The sequence below is a fragment of the Channa argus genome, chromosome 16 (assembly GCF_033026475.1).
Source record: "Channa argus isolate prfri chromosome 16, Channa argus male v1.0, whole genome shotgun sequence".
In the NCBI taxonomy this organism is placed as follows: domain Eukaryota; kingdom Metazoa; phylum Chordata; class Actinopteri; order Anabantiformes; family Channidae; genus Channa; species Channa argus.
This window is the reverse complement of record NC_090212.1, coordinates 16,179,040-16,198,766: the sequence shown is the minus strand read 5'-3', so window position 1 is coordinate 16,198,766 and position 19,727 is coordinate 16,179,040. Positions and strand designations below refer to the sequence as shown.

Here is a 19,727-nt window from a genome sequence, read left to right as displayed (position 1 = left end):
CTGTTGAGCTCCCTTTGGAATGTTAGAAGGGATCATTTCTGCAATAGTAAATGTAGGCAGGATTTGAAAGAATGCATCTGGCACTGGAGGTTGCAAGAAACTCTCTTATTCATGACATGTATGCAGGAGGCGGCGGGTTCCCACAATCCTTCCTCATTGGCAATGGGAATAAGATATATGGAGGGAACAAGCCGGACAGTAGTTGGTGAACAGAGAGTGTTAGACAAGGCTCAGGATTAGCACCAACTTCAGAGGTTTTTCTTAAACTGCATATGTGTTTGACGGTGACAGCGAGACAATGTGTTAATGAGATAATGTGATGAATAAGAGCCATGGATCAACCGGGGGGGAGCAGAAATATTTGTCACATAGTATCACTGACCCAGACTAGCCACAGTCTCTACTGTCTGCCTAACAAATAAGGAGCCTAATTCTATTTCAGTAGGCTTTTGGGGCTTAAAATTGCCATAATGTAAACGCACAGTTGTGTTGTTGTGATGCTAGCAGTGTGCAATGCTTTCTATGCTTGTTTTCCTTTGTCTGATGCAGCAATTACTAAATGTTTACAGGTGTCTGGGCACAACTTTGTCTTTTAGGCTTAAAACTTTACTAAAGCCTAGTATATTTGTGAGGAATGGGATTCAAATGCTCCAAATTTTCTTTATTTTTCTATAAATATATTCCTGTATTATTGGGCCAAGCTCTACAATCAAAGTTAAGTCAGGGGTTAAACTGGGAACGAGTAAGACAGAAACCAGCAGCCGAGCAACACACAGTGAATTTAGAGTATCATCAGTTTTTATTTGGTTCATAAAGAGACAAAAGCTTTTTTTTTTTTTTTAAATGATGAGCTGAGCAAGCCCACCTCTCCTTATTATGGTAGAACGAATCCCAATTTAACCCCTGCATGTACATTCATGTGAACGTGAGAGTATGTAAAAACCTAACAAGTGATGAAGTCATAAAGTTGCAAGGCTTCATGCAGTGCTACCTCATACGATTTACACTGATCCTATGGTCGGAAGAACAATATGTAAACATTTCTAATCATTGCGTGGTGGTTTGCCATGAGGTCATAATGAAAATGTGTCCATCTAATTTCAAAAATACAAAAGTTGTGATCCTCATGTACATGTGTCACATACAGTATCTAGAAATGCTAACGTGGTTTGCAACGTGGTCAGTGTTCTAATTTGCCTCTAAACTGTAGGTTTCTTCTAAAACGTAATGCGTATGTCTAACACTGCAATTACTTTTCTGTCAGACTGACTGCTGTGACTAAAGACATGAGCACATATAAGCCTAAGAAAGCAAAGACACTTGTAATGATTGTAATGCAAATCTGGTAGTGCTAACAAGCTTACATGCAGTGAATGTTTGGAGATGATACAGAGACCCAAAAACAATAAATACATTGTATAAAACATAATTTCATATCAATATATTAAAATACTATTTAAAATAATATCTTAGACAATATTGCAATATGAAATTGACAGATAAATAGTTGGTAGGCCTACACAGAGAAATATATATATTTAAGTATCTGTGTCCTGTTTTGATTTAAATGATTGAAAATTTCCAGATTTTCCCCAGTGGATAGCAGTACAATCCAAAGAGCTATTACATTTTCCTTTTTTTCCAACAATAATAACAATGAACTTACAGTACACAGTCCCATAAAGATATACTTACTGAATACAATATAAATGTCAAGACAGAAAAATAGAAAAATATCAATAGAAATCAAAAGTCAAATACATATCAGAGAAAGTATACAGAGTAAAGTGTACTTATGAGTCTTTACGGTTCTTGTTGTTGGAGCTGGAGCTCGTATTGGCTCTCATTGTTGGTGTATTGGCTGTGTGACTGTACTTCGGCTTTTTGTATTTTTTTCAGTCCTGACACACAAACACACACACACCCACAAACATACACACACACACAGACACACCCACACACACACGCACACACACAGACACACACACACCCTCCCCCACACAAGCACAGTTACAGACATCTGCAAATAAAGACACATGCAATGGCACTCCTGCATAGGTACAGGTGTGTACTCAGCCACACACACATTTGCAGACACGCACACGCACAGAGCTCACATGACCACGCAGCATTTGCAGGTATGTTTCTTCTCCTTTTCCTTTTCACCCTCCTCCCCGCCTCCGTTGGCCGTTTCTTTCTCCACCATGCTGCCGTTGGGTGGAGCCTGCTCGTCTGAGGCTGCCTCTCCTCCCGCTTTGCCCTCTCCATCCTCAATCACGACAAACTCAGCCTTAACGTTGCCATCCACCCCTTCCATTCCCAGGGCTGTGCGGTTCTCCTGCTCCTCTTCGACTGTCTTGTAGCCCATGAACACCAGGGTGACTGGGTTGTCTGCGCTAGCTTGGTCAGGACTAGGACCCAGCAGCTTGGCCTCAATCCCTGTCACCTCTCTCTTTGGGGTCTGACCAGAGGTCTGCACTGCTCCGTTCTCACCTATAGGGAGCACCAGAGAGTCATGGAGATGTTAGAAGATTGCAGACAGAAAGAGGCTGTTCAGGTTATAAATCAGACAGACAGAAAGAAAGGAAATGTTGTTTTAATGACATCCGGCAGAGAGGAACAATTTAAAAGAGCAAATGAAGAGGCCATTATTAGCTCACTTTCTCTTTGTGAAAAAGGTGTTCAGGTTGCATTGCCATGGTTTCGTGTGTGATCATATGTTGCCATGAGTACTGAGCTTACCTCCATTTTCTTTGGCCACACCCTGACTGGCTGTAATGCCTGTCTCCAGTTCTTCAATCTCTTGTTCCAGCCTGGCTCATGAACACACACACACACACACACACACACACACACACACGCAAACTAATTATTGAAATTAACATGTAAATCGTAACGCAGTGTACAACCCACACAACATCATCAAAAGGATCAACCTTTTCTGTTACTGATGTCTAGAGTAAGAAAGGAGTTCTGCCCTGACCTGAGGATGACCTGCTCCAGGAGTTTGGTCTTCACCTCGTCCTCGTGCAGACGCTTCTGAGTCTCCTCCTCTGCTGGAGCTCCATCCAACAACCAGCGCTCCCTCAGTGCCTTTGACTGCAAGTGGACATCACAAATACAGAAATGTTGCTGAGAATAATTTGAAAAAGGTGTTGATCATTACATTTGGGTGCGAGAGTTTTTGTATATAAGTGTGTGCATGTGTGTGTTGAACGGACAATATAGATCATTTGTTCACGCTCCATGTTATTATCCTCTGTCACATGGACACCAGTGTCATTTCTTTCAAAATAGATTAGTGCTGCTTTCAGTGAGGAAAAGACAAACCCTCTAGTTAATCTACAACAAAATCTACCAGTGAGCGAGTCCAACGCTGATCTGCTGACTGCTGCCACTCAGCAATTCTGTCACAAATTCAACTGCTGCCAAATTGTTGTTGCCAAGTAGACTATGGCTCCCAGCCAGAGCATCAATGCTTCTGGCTCCCAACTGAAAAAGCTAAACTAAGATATAATTCCCCTATTATATTCAAATGAGCATGACATCTAGATAAAGAAATCTAGATAATTCACTGCAAGTTAAAAACTTTTCATGGACCATGAAAATGATTATAAGATATATCCAACACACATTGTGACAGTAAACTGTTAACGTGTTTAAATATTAAATGTTAATTACAATAAACAACAACATGGGAATAAAATGTATATAAACTCCCAATCCACATTCCCTCTGGTACATAACCTAATATCAAAGCAAATACTTGCTTATACCAAAGTACTAAAAGGCAGCCTTTCCATATGGAAAAGTGCTAGAAAAACCCCACTAAAGCTCTACTCACTAAAAATCTGGATTGGGTGCTTGATGTGAATTCCTCTCCAGTGATGCAACAAGAATTTCTAAAGAGAAACTCCCCACATTTTTTTTTCTTCTCAACACCCACCCCTTCCCCTTTCTTGTATGCATTTCTATCCATCGCAGAGTTCATGAACTTGAAACACACTGTAAATGTCATGCTGTGTCTTCCTCAATTTTTTATGTATTCCTATGTTTTTTGTTTTTTCACCATGCCTGTGGTTCTGTTCCAACTTTTACTTACTCCACTGAGTTGTTCAGCTTCAGAGCTGTACAGAGCTTCACAGCACACACTCACACGGTGTAATTCAACACTCTTCATACCCCAGCCCAGCTTGGTCTCTTGGGCACTTAATCTAATCCTGCTTCCCCCTTTCTCTCCCATTCTACTCTCTCAGTCTTGCTCCTTTTCTCACCACACCCTACTACTGCCCCTTTGCCTGACATCATTCGTGCACAACCACACACACACACACACACACACACACACAGACACACACACACCATACACGCAATGTCTACACAGACAGTTGTAAAGCTGGAGCACTGAAGTTATGTGTCTTTCTATTGTTCTTTGGCGTAAAAGCTGTTAACGTAGCAGACAAAGGGCGGAACTGTGATACAGACACACACAAACGCACACACACATATCCAAATGTACTTGACAGCTGTATGAAGATTTCATTTAGCATCTCTCCTTCTGCAGAGAAACAATCAAAAATGTAATATTTTGTTGACCACAGATTTAAAAACATGTTTTTAGCTTTTAAATTTTTAAAAGTAACCAACCTAAGCTAAACTAACCAGCTGATGGCTCCAGCTTTATTTAGATCATATAGACATATAAGTGGAGTTGATTTTTTAATCAAACTCTAATAAAGAAAGCAACAAGCAAAAGTTAATTTAGTAACATTGTAAAAGCATTGCAATTCTAAAATGTATGGTTTCTATATTCAGACAAAATATGTTGACATTTGGGTTTTAATTATAGGGCCTGTTCACTGCTGCCTGCACAATCTTATCTGCCAAACTAATTAAAAACAGAACTCCTGCTAATGCTTTCTGTGTAACAACATTGTATTACCTCATCTCACTGTGAGCCTGTGTGGATGTATATGTATGCAGTGTGTTTGAATGGTGGAGCAGGTACACGGTTATAAAAGTGTGGTCTGTAAACTGAGACATTAATTAGGTTTTCCACACAATCACTGTCTCTGAAAAAAGAACATTTGCTGGGGTTTTCAACAAAGAACCTTCCAATGCTGTCGTACTACGTGATTACACTTCCTCCATGCGTGTGTGTGTGTGTGTGTGTGTGTGTGTGTGTGTGTGTGTGTGTGTGTAAGGGAGGAATATGGGGTGCGGTGGGTTTAAGGGATGTTTCCTGTTGGTGGGAGTGGGACAAAAATCTGTTTCCTCTGCTAAAGCCGTCTGCATTGTCTGAAGCTTCTGTGTTATTTCATGAAGCAGCACAAACAAAAATGACCACACACACGCACACACACACGCACGCACACACACTCTTACGAATACTCACTTAAAAAAGTTTGGTCTGAAAATAGAAAAAGTGGGAGCATGTCAGGGCAGCAGGACAGGTCACAGGCTTTTTGGTTGCGCAGGCGTAAACACACCACAACCTTTGCTCTTATCTTTGACCCGCTGAATTGTCCCTGGCTGAAATAGCTTTGATAGTGCTGACACACACGCTTGACAAAAGCCTGGTCTCCAGTACGATGACTGTGTGTGTCCACTTGCATGTAGGTTTGAATGTGTGAGTTTGAGGGAGTGTGTGTGTATAAACAGCATGTGGAGGAGCTGCTGGTGTTATCTGCTGTCCATTCTGAACATTCCGTGACAGCAGCAGTTAGGGAGTATCGTGCTGCATTGAACTGATTGTTGTGTAGGTGTTTCACACACACGATTACCGAAAGCACGGGACTGATCATGAGTGTGTTTCAAGTTTGTTTTCAAGGGGTGGCGAGAGGTTGTTTGTATTTCAGGTAATTAATACGTTACTGTAATGAGCGTATTGGCTGTGATACATTTAAAACAAAGCTGAATTTCATTAGGAGGTTGAATAAGTGGCTCTCTGGAAATACAGCAGTTCATTCAGTGCACTTGCAGTATTTCATTGATACCAGATGGTGAAATTAGCAGGTTAAGGTAATGATTAAATAATGATACAAAACAAAGTCAACATAAGCAAAATCCAAATATACATCTAAGATGGTTTAAGCATAGGGACATGGGACAGTATGTTTCTCCCTAAAACAATGGACTGGCAGCTTTTGCAAGCAACAGATAAGGATGAGGAAGTGAGTGTATGTGTACTGCCATGAGGAATTAAGCCAGTGCAATACATACATTGATCTTCTTTCCAGTTGTTTAGGAACGTCAACTCTCAGTGTGTATTTAAGTAGCAGGTACTCTAATCACCATGCTATAATGTTTTTGGGTGTTAGGAAATAAACTGAAGCTGCACAATGCAGAAAATTCCCTCAATGATCTTCCCTGGAACAGATTTATTTAATGGGAAACATGTGTCCAACAGCCACAACTAAGCTCATTAAAGTGTTAAGTAAGTAAAGCATTGGTCCTTTGGAAGGGAGAAACTAGACTGTGCAAAGGTTTAGAGACTCTGATTGCATCTTGTGGCAAAGTTGTAAAGCACAGTAGGTTCTGCACAGCAGAACAGCATCACAGCCCCACTCGCTGTCTCCTTAACAGCATCAAACGAACGTTCCACCTGTGCTCTTTTCAGTTGTGTGACATAAATATACTAATTATTAATATACCAAGTATTCTCAAAAGTACATGCAAATTGCATATGCATGCAGAAGTGAGTATGCGTGTACCTTGAGATGCTGGAGCTGCCGCCGGTCATCATCCAGCTGCCTCCTCTTGTTTTCAATCTCGGTCTGCTTCTTCCTTTTCTCCTATAACCACACATAAACTTTCTGAATACTCCACAGCCATGTTTATAATTCCAATGTTTGTATTTCCGTACAATTAGCCAGATATCTTTTGGGCCATCAATAAAAAATATTCAGAACAATACCCAGAACTAGTCTTTGGCAGTGTTGCAAATGATTTCTAATTATGTGCGAGTCAATGTGACTGGAATTACATAAGAATAGCAGTATGAAAACCAAACCAGGTCGAATTACACGTAAAGGTGCATTACACACTGTATATTCATAGGAATAGAATCCAATTCAAATGTAAGGTAAATTTCAAGATTTCTTTTACATTAAAGAGCAATCAAACCATTAGATCTTTGTACTCTAGTGTTGAAAATCTAAATTGTATTCAGTGATACTTATGTTACTAATAAACATACTAATTATCACTTATTCTCGTTATTACGCTATGTCTGCCCCAAGTTGTAAACATATTACTACTATCTGGTATCTCAACAAAAAAAAATATGTCAAAAAAAAAAAGAAGAATGAAAACAAACAGAGACAGAGCAAGGAAGACTCAAGGCCAGACAGAAAAAGGCCGCTGTAGCTTTTACATTACTGATGCTGATAACCGATGTCCACTAATGGGCAAAGGGGAAGGGATCTAAAAGGGTGAGTCATTAAGATGGGTGGTCAGTAACTGACCAGCAGCAATGATTTCTCGTTTGGAAAGTCATTAGTGTGTACTGATGTACCGTCTGCATGCAGAATATGCACACACACACACACACACCTTTGTAAGGGTGTGTCGTATGGACAAACTTACAGCGATGACCTGGAGTCTCTCCTCTTGTGACACCTCAGCCATCCTGGGAGGGAGGGAGGGAGGATAGAGAGGGACAAAGAAAGAGGCAGAGTTACAACCACACATGACACAATGAGAAACGGCTTTTCCTGACTATACTAATTGATCACCAGCCATTTACTTTTTGAACAATTTCCCAGTGACTGAGGTTAAATATCTGTTAAATATCATTTTGCACTGAATCAGTGTCTCTTTCTTGTTAGGAAGAGTCAATGAAGGCATACTAATGTGCCAGCAGGGCGCTGCTGGAAATTCTTGCTCTAATCGGTTCCAGACCAGAGGTTCAGGATGGAGGATGGACGGAAGCATAGCTGAAGCCAGAGGGGAAAGACTTGTGACATGGGACTTGTGAAACGGGACAAATCTCACGATAAATTGCTCTCAAAAAGATCAAAAGATCTCACCTTACCACACCTTTTTTCTCTGTGGTTTAATCTGGTTCTACTAGAAAAAATGAGAGATACTGGGGTAGTCTTAAGTGAATATACTGTATGTATTCAGAAGAATTGCAACCAAATCACATTTATTTGCATGCAAGAGATATTTATGTCACAAATTAGAGTCTATACAATGTGAACTGTGTAGTTATTAGGGTACCATGAGTGTTATATGCTGCTGTTAACTATTCAGTGTAGTGTGGATCATATATAATCATGTCAAAGAGAAGTGAGTGAGATTTTTACAAATTATTCAGATTAGGAGTGATGTGACCATGTCTCAAAGACTACAATAACAAGAACCCCTGAAAACCAAAAGCTATGACAAAACATCTCTACATACACCCACCCCTTTCCACAGCCAAATAAAATGTGTTCAAAGTGTTGGATTGTGTCACCCTGTCTGATGGGTAGCCAGGACCCCCGCTGTTAACATCTGAATTTGCTTGCATTATTTTCCAACTAAGATCTCACAAAGCATGAATTGCTAGGAAGAACCCAGCATATGAATAGATAATACCCCCCTAGCTTACCCTAGATACAGGTTTGGTCTGATTGCTAAATGTTTTCTATCCCACAGAAAGTTATTCAGTGAAACAACACTGGCCATTCTCTGAACATAATGAACACACATTTCCTTTCATGCTTCTTCCGCTGTCCAAGCACTGAAGTTTTATAAAAATACGTGAACAACCCCTCTGTAACCTGCACGGCTACAGTGCACAATTATTGCTTTTTTGCATGGGAGCAAACATAACATTAAACACCAAAATGCTTTTGGCTCTATCACTAAGCCACTTATTATCACATGGTAACCCCTCTGAGAAAAAGTAAATCCATTATCATCTGATCAACCCACCAAGTACACACAAACAAACACACACACACACCAATAACATCTAGGAACATTCTCGGTAATATTCCCCTTTCACACTGATACAGCAGAAACTGACAACTAAAAAGGCATCTAGAGATACACTGACTAAAATCTGGCCAAAAATGAAATGCACTTTGGGTGATATCGATAATTGCTAAACAATATTATAGTTTCATTGTGTCATTAAGACTGTATGACTTCATGTAGCGTTCTGTGTGGAATGTTTTATATCCTCTTTTTTTCTCCAAGTCCTCTCCCTTTCCCAGCCCTCAGGACTCACTGAGCATCTGGGAACTCATCTGGATTAGTTCATCAGCGGTATGAAGGAGGCCTGGAAGCACTGGCTAAACTCTGTCTGTTATTAAATGACCGGCCATCCTGATCTGGAAAAGGTCATGAGCATGAGCAGAGCCGAGGCAGCACTCAGGCTCAGTTCAGCTGCGAGGCCGAAACTGCATGGAAGCAAGGACGGAAAGAGTCAGGCCTTATTCCATTAGTGTCGTTTACGTCTTTCAGAGACATCAGTTGTTAAAAATACAGGAAACTTGTACACTAATTAACTCTAACTATTGCTCTAATTGCCAGTTTGTTTAATGCTTTTATACCGAGGCCGATAGCAAACCTGAGTTTTGGGATTTTCTGAATATCAGACCTGCTTCTCTAGGCTACAGCTGTGATTAATGCTTATGATGTACACTGTGGGCCTTTGCTCTGCTGTCGCGTTCATAAATTATGGACAAGCAGAGAGAAAGCAAGGCAGACACACAGACATTCATCTCTGCAGCATAGTTAGAAGAGTAATTACATTTATGTCTTAGAAAGGAAGACATCTAGGGGAGGACAGCAGTCAGACAGGCCAGCAGAGACAGAGAGATAAATATAATAGATTGGCAGCATTAGTCAGACAAGACTGACAGAGGAAAGGGCCTTAGCTGGCCGATTTACACTCAGCCAACACATTAAAAGGTGTGCTCTATTTGACAATATGTCAGGGCAGGTGCATGGCAGAAGTCAGGGAAAAGGACTAAAAAAACACTCCCATACCCTGTGCTGAGTGCACTGCTACTGGAGCATTTCCAGGAACACATTAACTGCATCCATAGAGCACCAGCGTCCGCTTCTAATGGCACTGTGCTCTTAGCAATCTGGCACCAGCAGTACATATTCTCTTTCTGTGCTAAAATGCCCTAAAGGTAATTACCTTTATGACTATGGTGCTAAATTAATAATAAATCTACTGAGTGCCTTTGTTTAGAGCTATCATATTTGACCTAAAGCCTAACTTGCATTTAAAACTTTAACTTCCAAGGTGAGAAGAGATGATTTTCTCTCCACCAAACTGGTAAGATGCGCAAGTCAGATTAGACATAAAACCTTACTGGTCCCCGTTAATGAAAGCATCACCTTTCCACCTCTTAATGTTAGTGTAACTGGCTGTAACAACATTTTTTTTTGTTTCTGTAAACTCACTGAGAACAATTTCTAAGAAGAAATGAATTCATTTTATGCTACACAGTCTTATTTTGAAAACACCCAGTAAGTACACGCAGGACCAGTCTGTTCATGAGACTAGTTACACTGTGACTCTGGCACAGTTGCAGGTCTTCCATCAGTATGTCTATCCGTCGGCACCCCTAATCTCGGATTATCTTAAACAAACACCACAACAACCTGGAACTGAACATTGCTGATTCTGATCCTGCCTCCCACGCTCACACATCCACAGGGGGACGGATTTGTTAAAGCAGGTTTTATAGCAACAGTGCTATAATATTAATCCACTCCATGCACAATGCCTGAACTGAGCTGACACCTAAAATATTACAACCATATGAGATGTCTTTAGCTTGATTGAAAGTGACAATAACATATTAAGACACAACATCCAAATATTACTCTACTGAGTTTATAAATATAATTTTTTGTTCACGTTCTTTCATTATAATATAAATGGGGCCAGTTGTGTTTTTAAATTAATTCCACAAATAAAGTCCCATCTCAAAATTTCACTAGTGCATTAGATCAATTGCCAAAAATCATACACATTAAATATTCTTCCTGTTATACTGTAGCTCCCAGTTGTTGTTTTTTTAGGTTTCTTTAATAACGGCAATCTATATTTTTAGACTAGAAAACACTGCACCCAATGCCGAGTGTCAAAGACAGTATTCTGCAATTTATATCATATAAACTAAACCACATCCTTTATGTTAAACGGACGTGAATACTGAAGAGAACTCCTAACCTTAAGTGCGGCGTCCAGGTAGAGACTAATCAGAAACCAGTGTCATCCATGAGACGTGTAGGAGAGAAGCTACACAGTGTTGATTTTATGTTACGCACGTTCCTGTGGCAGCTCAGGTCACAAAAACAAGCTTTTAAATAGCCTCTAATGGTTCTATTTATGCAATGGTAGTGTGCACATTCTAACAGCCTATTTCCATCAAGTCCTTTTCGCTTCTAAAAATGTGTTCACTCAGGTGTTAATTTGTAGCACCAGAAACCTTTCAACTGATCGTGTGCAGTCCCATTATACACAAAGGAGCAAAAGCAATCTGTAGAAATGAAGATGAAATATGAAGAACATTTTTTATTAATAATCACTGTGCTTACTATCACTTAATGCTAAAATCAGGACTAGATCCCTGGTGTGATTAGACCCTTTTTGACTACACACACATACACACACACACACATTGATAAACTGTATGGCACAGAAACATTTGCTCTTGGAAAAGAATGATGATGAGAAAATGACTCTTGAGCTTAATGGCCCAAGTCCTGGATTGGAAAACTGAGTGACTCTGGAAGAGGAAACTAATTTGGAATCCTCTTCACACACACTGTGTTGGAGTGCCACTTCTTTCTCCTTCTCTCTACTCCCCACTTCCACAGCTTCCTTCCTTAAGGCCAGAGGAGCACGGGGGCAACAATAATCCTGGCTCACACACACACACACACACACGCACGGCTGCTCCACTACTACACATCTTCTATCAGAGGCTCAAAACACATAAACAATTCAGTGCCAATAGGAACTAAAGTTACTCAGCTGAGGCCATGTGTTAGTACTCCAGGAGGTAGGTGGGACAGCTCACACACCCCTACCCCACCATGATGCTGCCCACAATAACAGCTCTGTCAGGACATTTGAGAGTGAAATACTGGCTAAAACACTGTTAAAAGGACAAATGAGAAGCTACACAGAAACTGTGGGGTGAGATGAGGAGGTCAAAGAGGAGTTAGAGTCAGGTTTAACATTGTGCTTGTTCAACTTTTCAACAGGCCCCAACAAGAACAATGAACTGTAACTTTCAATATAAAAGTATTTGTTTATATGTTAAAATATTTAACAGAGACAGAGCAGTAAAACTACCACTGTGATTTAGTATTAACACAACTGTTGTGGGACTTGCAGCAAACAATATTTAATAGCTCAAACTGCAACTGTAGTAAGAGTCAAGCTCCAAAAAAACAGTGTAGATGAGCTATGACACTTTCACAAGCACGTTTCCATAATACTCTTCCCATCTGGCAAAGATCCCTTTAAAAGTAACCCAAACCTGAAAGGTGTGCAGTCTTTAAGCTCACATACAGATAACCCTGGTGACATCTACAGGATTATTTCCTCTGACTTGACAAATCTCTTCCAGAGCCACCGAACACATTAAGCATTTTGTTTCACAGGCTGATGAGTGCTGTCTGTGTACTAACCACTGAATTGATTCAGATGAGTGGAATTGTGGCATAACTGGAAATGTGGCAAAGGTATATTTTTTGTTTTGCAACAATATAAACGTCTCTGATAAGTACTTAATGTGCAAAAAATATAACTCTTTTATTGCTCCAGCTTTTGTAAATTTACTGCCACTGAATCTGCCATCTGCTATCTGACACAGCAGCTCTAACATGAATCCTACTTTTACAAGGTTAAAACGTCCTCATTTTTAAGTTGAATCTGTCAGAAATTAATAATTCTTTGGTGTTAATATAAGGGTCAATTTGGGTGGTGGAGTCATACTGCTGTGCTCTCTATTCAATAGTGGTGCTAACATTAAAAGAATTCTCAAAAAAAATATTCGGAACTCTTGCCAGTACAGTACTCTTTAATACTTTACACAAAATACTTACCAGGGCTACAGGCCTATATTTCTAAAGTCTGGTTAATTTTCCAGCTTTATCTTTAAAAATTGGCAGAAATAAAACTGATAGGATAGTGGCAGGTAGAATAATGAACTAAAAACCCCGTAAAACTGATATCCAGCAAAGCATAAAGCCTCTTACTAGCAAATTGTAAAGGCTCAGAGGTTGTATTACTCATACCGCATCCCTTGTCTATGAACTTCATAACACTATCATTAGAGCCACCTCTTCATATAATGTACTCCATTATGACTCCACCACCCACTGTGACCTCAATAATAAACACATAGTAGAATAATCACCTTTCTGACAGTTTCAACATAAAAACGGAGAAATTACCCCCTCATAAAAGCAGAATTCATGGCAGAGCGGCAGTATTGGCTTGCATTAAATTGTATGGGTGTACCTAATGTTGTGGATGATCAGTGTATTCTCCCTGGAGGCCTGATCTTCTACAATTGTTGACACTCGACCTTCATCACTTTCAAACTTTACACTGCAAATCTGTGGAGTTGTACCTGTTACATTTTATTCAGGGAATACAAACTGATTCTAAATCACTTCTGACCCAACTGCCCAGAGGATGGAACAGGTTCAGCTCGTAGACTACAGAAAATGTCTATAGCCTCTTTGATATCAGGGATATTTAGAAAATCCAATTTCAGCTGTAAGGTTGAGCGTGATAATGGCTTTCTGACAGCCTATTCAGGGTGAAAAAGAAATCAGCCAAACCTCTTTTGCTATGCTTCTTTCACACCCAGGGTTGGATGTGGGTCTGGCACGGGTCATATTTTCTGTAAACTCCAATGTAATTAGCTCCACACCTACTAATTAGTTTGTATTGACCTACAAGCAGGGGTTTAAGTGAATCTTGTCAAAATTGGCTAATGTTTGGCCACAGTTCCACTTGCTTAAAAACAGCTACATTAGAGTAAATGGATTTCCACGTCCTTTTTTGAATCTAAGTGTCCCAACCCAGAGATCAGCCAAACCCATTGTACAAAAATATCTCAAATGCCTGTTGGTGTCTCCAATTATTAAGGCTTAAATGTGCTTCAAGATGTTAGGAGAGGTAGAGTATAATAAATAAATGACTCTAATAATTAACTTGTATCTTAGTCTGCATCTTCTTGTGATAGCAGTGACCTGCTGACAACATGTTTACTTTAAATCAATTTCCATAGTGTACTTAGTCTTTGGTCCCGGTGTGCTCTCTGCCTCTGTGGTCAATAAGCAAACTACATATACATCCGGATATAGGAAGCCTATGGACCTGCATTATTGGAGCAGGCTTTGAAGGTTAACACAGGAACCATTAGGGCAAATAGAGGTTTCCCCTTAAGACAAGAGCCCAATCCCCACTTAAGGCTCCCAAGAGGCTCAGGAATTGTTTATGCTTATGTTTGTTTGTCCCATATTAGCCTGTGCAATAAAGTAAAATAAAATTTAACTTTAGAGATATAGTACTCATTCTCCTCATTCCCCTAAAATCAGATGTTCTAGTGTATAAGTGTGTGCAAGGACAATCACACGGTGTTGCTTATCAATAGGGCTTTTGATTTCATCTTTGCAACAACAGTGATGACCGTCATGAGTGTGTGGGAGTGCGCATGTTTTGGGTGGGGTGAATGAAACAAACACACACACACACACACACACACACACACACACACACCGCACTGTACAACTCCCTCAGAGAATAAAATGGCCAAATATGACAGTTTATCAGAAGACACACTATCTCCTGGGAAAAGAGTGAAAAAACAAATCCTCCATTCCCTTATCTGTCATGACAAAGCAGCAAGAAGGGGGGGTAATAAGAGATAAACAGAAAAAAGAAAAGGTGACTATCGAGGAGAGCAAGATAAATAGAGAGAGAAAATGTGGAAGATAGAGAGGGGCAAGGTGGATTACATCATATTATCTAATAATATCTTGCATCTCTAGGATCTGCCCAGATGTTCCTCCTTATCGTTCTGCATGCTTGCTGAGCAAGCTTTCACTTCCACTTCCTCTTTTACTCTATAATACTGTACAATCTCTCAGCACAAAACTGTAACTGTAAGGGCTTTTGTAATGCATGTCATTCATTTTCCAAGAGGACTCTACTGATCTGACTTTGTAAACACTTCATAGATGGTTTCTTAATGACAGCAAGGCCAGTGAGGGAAATTAGCAGCATCCATCACTCTAGGGCTGATCGCCCAGGGCAGGATGTGAACTCGTGAGAGGACTGCTGTCCTCCACTAATAAGGCTGTGCCAAAATGCTAGGAAATTGCAATCACGCAGTTTAGATTAAAATATTTCACCTTTTGCCCCCACTTTTGATGAAAAAGTTTTCAATAAACCTACATTCACTGATTCACTGCCTGATGACTTGGGTGAAGCAGAATCAAGTTCGCAAACCCAACACCAACAAACGTTCCATCGATTTTTAGGTTCATATGACAAATGGGCAGCAAACAGTTGCACATTTACTCCTCCCAGCAGAAACAGAGTAACTTTAACATTCACTGAGAGATGCATTTGTGGACAAATGACAAATGTGGCTTCAAGCTGCTCTTGGTGCAACTTAACAGACAGGGTAAAAGTGCATTGGCTTGTAATTAATAATAAATCATCTTTATGGTTTTATAGGGCGTCTTCACCAATTTTCAACTTGCTCTCTATGGGTTTAGTTTAAATTAATGCTTTTAAATTTCTCTCTGACTTCCCTATATTGAAATATTTCTCTGCTCCTAGCTATAAAACTCCTCCAGATGACATCACCCAGAGGAGTTTCATCATTAGGAGTTCAGATGATGTCACCTGGAGTAGCTCTTGAAAAGCAGATTGACCCCAATTACAAACTCCATAGTATGAGCAACAAGATGACATAATCTGAACTGAAGGTTACTCCAAGTGATGTCACCTGGAGGTATTTCTAAGCTAGAAGTAGAGAGATATTTTGATATAGGGAAGTCAATGGGAGGTTCAATGGTATTTATGTACATGTACTACCCAACCTAAAAATCAGCGAAGACGTCCTTTAATATCAGCAGCGATGCAGTTCCATAGATAACTTTTGTTATTTATCTGGGCGGTTAGTGAGTGTGTTCTCTTTGGCAAACATTCTGCTCCTTCACTCCAAAAGAACTGCTCAATATGAACATTTTCTTCCTGTGCTGTGCACTGAGGATTTCTGTGAGCAAACAAGGCTTCAGAGCTCACTGACAGCCAGACTTCAGTTGGTACTAAGTTTTACTTAGTCACATTCCACCTAATTTTTCTTTGGAAGTCCAAGATTAGGACCTTCCAGTCAGGCTAAATTAGCAAAAGTAGACCCGTCCGAGCCTACAAGGTCAGCAGACAGCACTCACACAAACACCCATACGTCCATTATCGTTAACCACTTACCCTGTTCAGGATTGCGGTGGGCTGCAGCCTATCCCAGCTGTCATAGAGCGAGAGGCGGGGTACACATTGGACAGGTCACCAGCCTACCTCAGGGCCAACACAGAGAGACATACACCGACAGACAACCATTCACACTCACGTTCACGCATTTTAGAGTCACCAATAAACCTAATATGCAGTCCGCAGTCAGCAGGTAGATTCAAACTGGTGACTTTTTAGCTGTGAGGCAGCAGTGCTACCCACTCCGCCATCACGCTGCCCGACACAAACACGCACACACTGTTTCCTTTGTTTCTCCAATGATAAATGTACATTCAAAATAACAAAAACATATTAAAATGTGCACATATCTAAACATACACACTCACAGTCTTATGATCGCACACGCACACACACACACACACACACTAAGATGAATGTGGCTGTCTGGAGCCATCATGCAGAATGATGACTGGGTGAACCAGAAACATGCTGTCAGCTCCACTGCGAGTTGCTGACACGACACACAGCAGCCACCCCTTCAGGTCACACGTGGACAAGCTGAGGCCTGTGGTGAACTTAACAGGTCGAGCTCAGATAATAAAGGGTGCGACACACCAATACCAAAGATGTGGTGCTGATACTGTAAGTCTTCCTCTTTCAAAGTCATTCATGTAACACAAGGATTATATTTTAGAGTAGTGATTTAGATTTAGTTTATTTGCCTTGTCTTTAGTGCACTTTGTGATAACCAATGAAACATTTCTGCTACGTTTGACAATGACAACTAATAGGATCCATAAATCTGATCATTCTGAAACGAAGTGCTTTACTTATTGCATTATTGTTATTACTTTTTCCATTACATTTGGAAGGTTTACTGCTATTTTCCTATCTACTTGTTCCAAAGTACACTCCTCTCACCTTTTCCAGGAATCAAACAGGTGTCACTCCAGCTATTTAGATGATTAAAACAAAGGGTTGATGTCTGTACTCTGAGGACTCATTCTCCCAGAAATGTCGTGGGTGTGTTGTGTTTATGGACTCTAAGCTATCATCGTGCACATGCTGGTAAACAAAGATGTTGTCGTGTCAGTTCACAGGGCAGAAACCCAGGAGAGAAACAATGAACGCAAGAGCAAACACAAACATACTTTGTCTGGTTGCGCCTATACCTGCTGTGATCAAACATAAATACAAAAACAGAGTAAAATTAATGGAGTTGGTCCAATTTACATTGTTCTATTCAGGGACCTAGATAGAAGCGTCCTTAATACATAAACAGTTTATGGAGAAGTCAGACTCCATCACCAATGGCAACATGAGCAGGAATTAATTTGAGCTAAACCTCAGGCAGTTAGAGATGCACTGTCTCATTTCTTTGCTCTCCTAAACCCTGGTCCACTGCACAGTGTGAATTCCAGACGTGAGTATGTAATGGCCCAAGGTTTATCAACTCGAGCGCGCCATGTTGGAGCAGACTGCTCACATCACAACACACCATAAAATACCCTGTTCCTCTCCTCTCTTCTCCGCCACAGGCTGCAGGCACTCAGCATCTCTGTCTCCCCCCGCCCTGTGCAGTGACGGCCATGCACGGCTGGCGCCACTGGAAAATCACCGTCGATGCGAATTGGGGGGGGGGTTAGAGACACCCTGAACCCTTCTCATCGCAAACAGATCAATATTACATGACGGCTCGTCAAAGGCACCCGCGTAAACACGCTGTCCTGTTACACCTGTCGGCCTGGCTGTATCATGGCGTGAATGTGGTAAAGGCCACAAAGGCTGTTGACATGACAGAAAAACACAGCTGTTTTTTATGATTCACCGCAAAACCTGCGCCTGCACCTTCCTGTGAGCTTCTTTTTATTTTTTTCTGGATGTGCATCTGTGTCCCTTGAACGTTGCTGCGCCTCTTGCGATTACGAGTTGTAATCTCATATTAATGCGGTGTTTACAGTGAGCTATTTCACTCGTATCCTTGAGAATATCCTGCCAATATTTGGTTAATTGATTGTTTGTTTGTTTGTTTGTTTGTTTTTTCCTGTCTCCATCCCTCTGTCACCCCTCCTGTCAAAGGATGCCGCGGGGGGGGGGAATCTGAAATATTTCGCTGCTGCATAACCAGCCGCTGGACAAATCACCAAAAGCAGGTCAGTCACAAGAAGACGACTTACTCAAATGACGATCCCTTTCGCTTCCCGCCGCTGACGTCTTCCAAACAGGGTGTCTTCTTGTTTATTTCTGAGCGTCAATTCGGAATCCTCTTACTCCCCTTTCCTCTCCTCCTCCTGCTCTTCTTCTGACTGGCACCCTGTCTCTTGCTGCTGAGGTGATGCCACGCGCAGCTTGCGCGCACAGACCCCAGCGATAGTTTCCTCTCGAGAGAAGAAGAAGACACGCGGCGGACTGGTCTCTGCCCTTGGTGTAAAAACCTCATGGGCCGTGGGGCGTCGTCTGAAGCAGGTTGTAGACTAGTTAGTGTAGGGGTGAGAGAGGGACAGAGTGGTGTGTGGAGGGGAGCGCAGAGGGGGAAAAGGATACGCCTCCTCTGCCTTGTGGAGATAAAGGGGGCCCTGGCTGAGAAATGGGTCCTCCTCTCCAAACGGGGCCCTGCTGGCTCTACTCCAACCTTATCATATGACGTCTAAAGGAACCAGCCTGTCTGCTTCAGGGCTGCAGGAGACAGGTAGACGTGCAGCCTGAAATTGGGATCCGAAGCAGTTCTCATTAAAGAGGGAGAAAGGACCATTCTTCCAGTTGTGCTGCACCACGTCTCCATCTAGTGGCTCCATGGCGAAACGTATTTACACCGTAGAGCTGTGCTGCGCATAAATAACCTCAGGCTCTGAGGCTGAATGACTTTAAAGTCAATCGTTTGTGCGTTATAATTTTTTTATTAGGTAAGAATCATACTGATTTATTGTGCAGTCAATTAAAAAACAAAACAAAACACTGATTTATTTTTTGGTTTGATTCTTCCACATGCAGCCTCAGATCAGGGTGCACCTTCAGCCAACATCCAGCAGGCGGTGCTCGTGTTGCAGATACGTACCGTCATTCTTTCAGTTTTCTTGTATGAATTTCTTCTGTGGCTGCCAGTTTATTGGTGATGGTTGGAAAATCAAGAAATTGCTTGTTTAAACATTCGAGAATTTTGTCCAAACTCACAAAACTAACACGATTATATGTTTATATTTTAAATTGATAAATAAGTGACCTTTGGTTATGCACATTTCATCATTGGTCCGCATTGTTACTATCA

General features: G+C 41.0%; 1 protein-coding gene across 4 annotated transcripts; it reads right to left on the bottom strand.

The window, feature by feature from the left end:
- Positions 1–335: 335 nt before the first annotated feature.
- On the bottom strand, positions 336–19,160 carry palm1b (paralemmin 1b). 4 transcript variants are annotated; one of them, XM_067479011.1, is made up of 6 exons: positions 18,640–19,160; positions 7,555–7,630; positions 6,714–6,794; positions 2,984–3,099; positions 2,743–2,813; positions 336–2,493 (listed from the first exon to the last, which is right to left on the bottom strand). In XM_067479011.1, the coding sequence occupies exons 2-6, from the start codon at positions 7,627–7,629 to the stop codon at positions 2,114–2,116; spliced, it is 723 nt and encodes a 240-aa protein (XP_067335112.1). In that variant the 5' UTR covers position 7,630; positions 18,640–19,160; the 3' UTR covers positions 336–2,113. The 4 variants fall into 4 exon arrangements, with proteins under 4 accessions (XP_067335112.1, XP_067335113.1, XP_067335115.1 ...); XM_067479012.1 differs by having other exon boundaries at positions 7,588–7,630; positions 18,640–19,154; XM_067479014.1 differs by lacking the exon at positions 18,640–19,160 and adding an exon at positions 16,481–16,499 and having other exon boundaries at positions 7,588–7,630.
- Between the last annotated feature and the right edge of the window lie 567 nt (positions 19,161–19,727).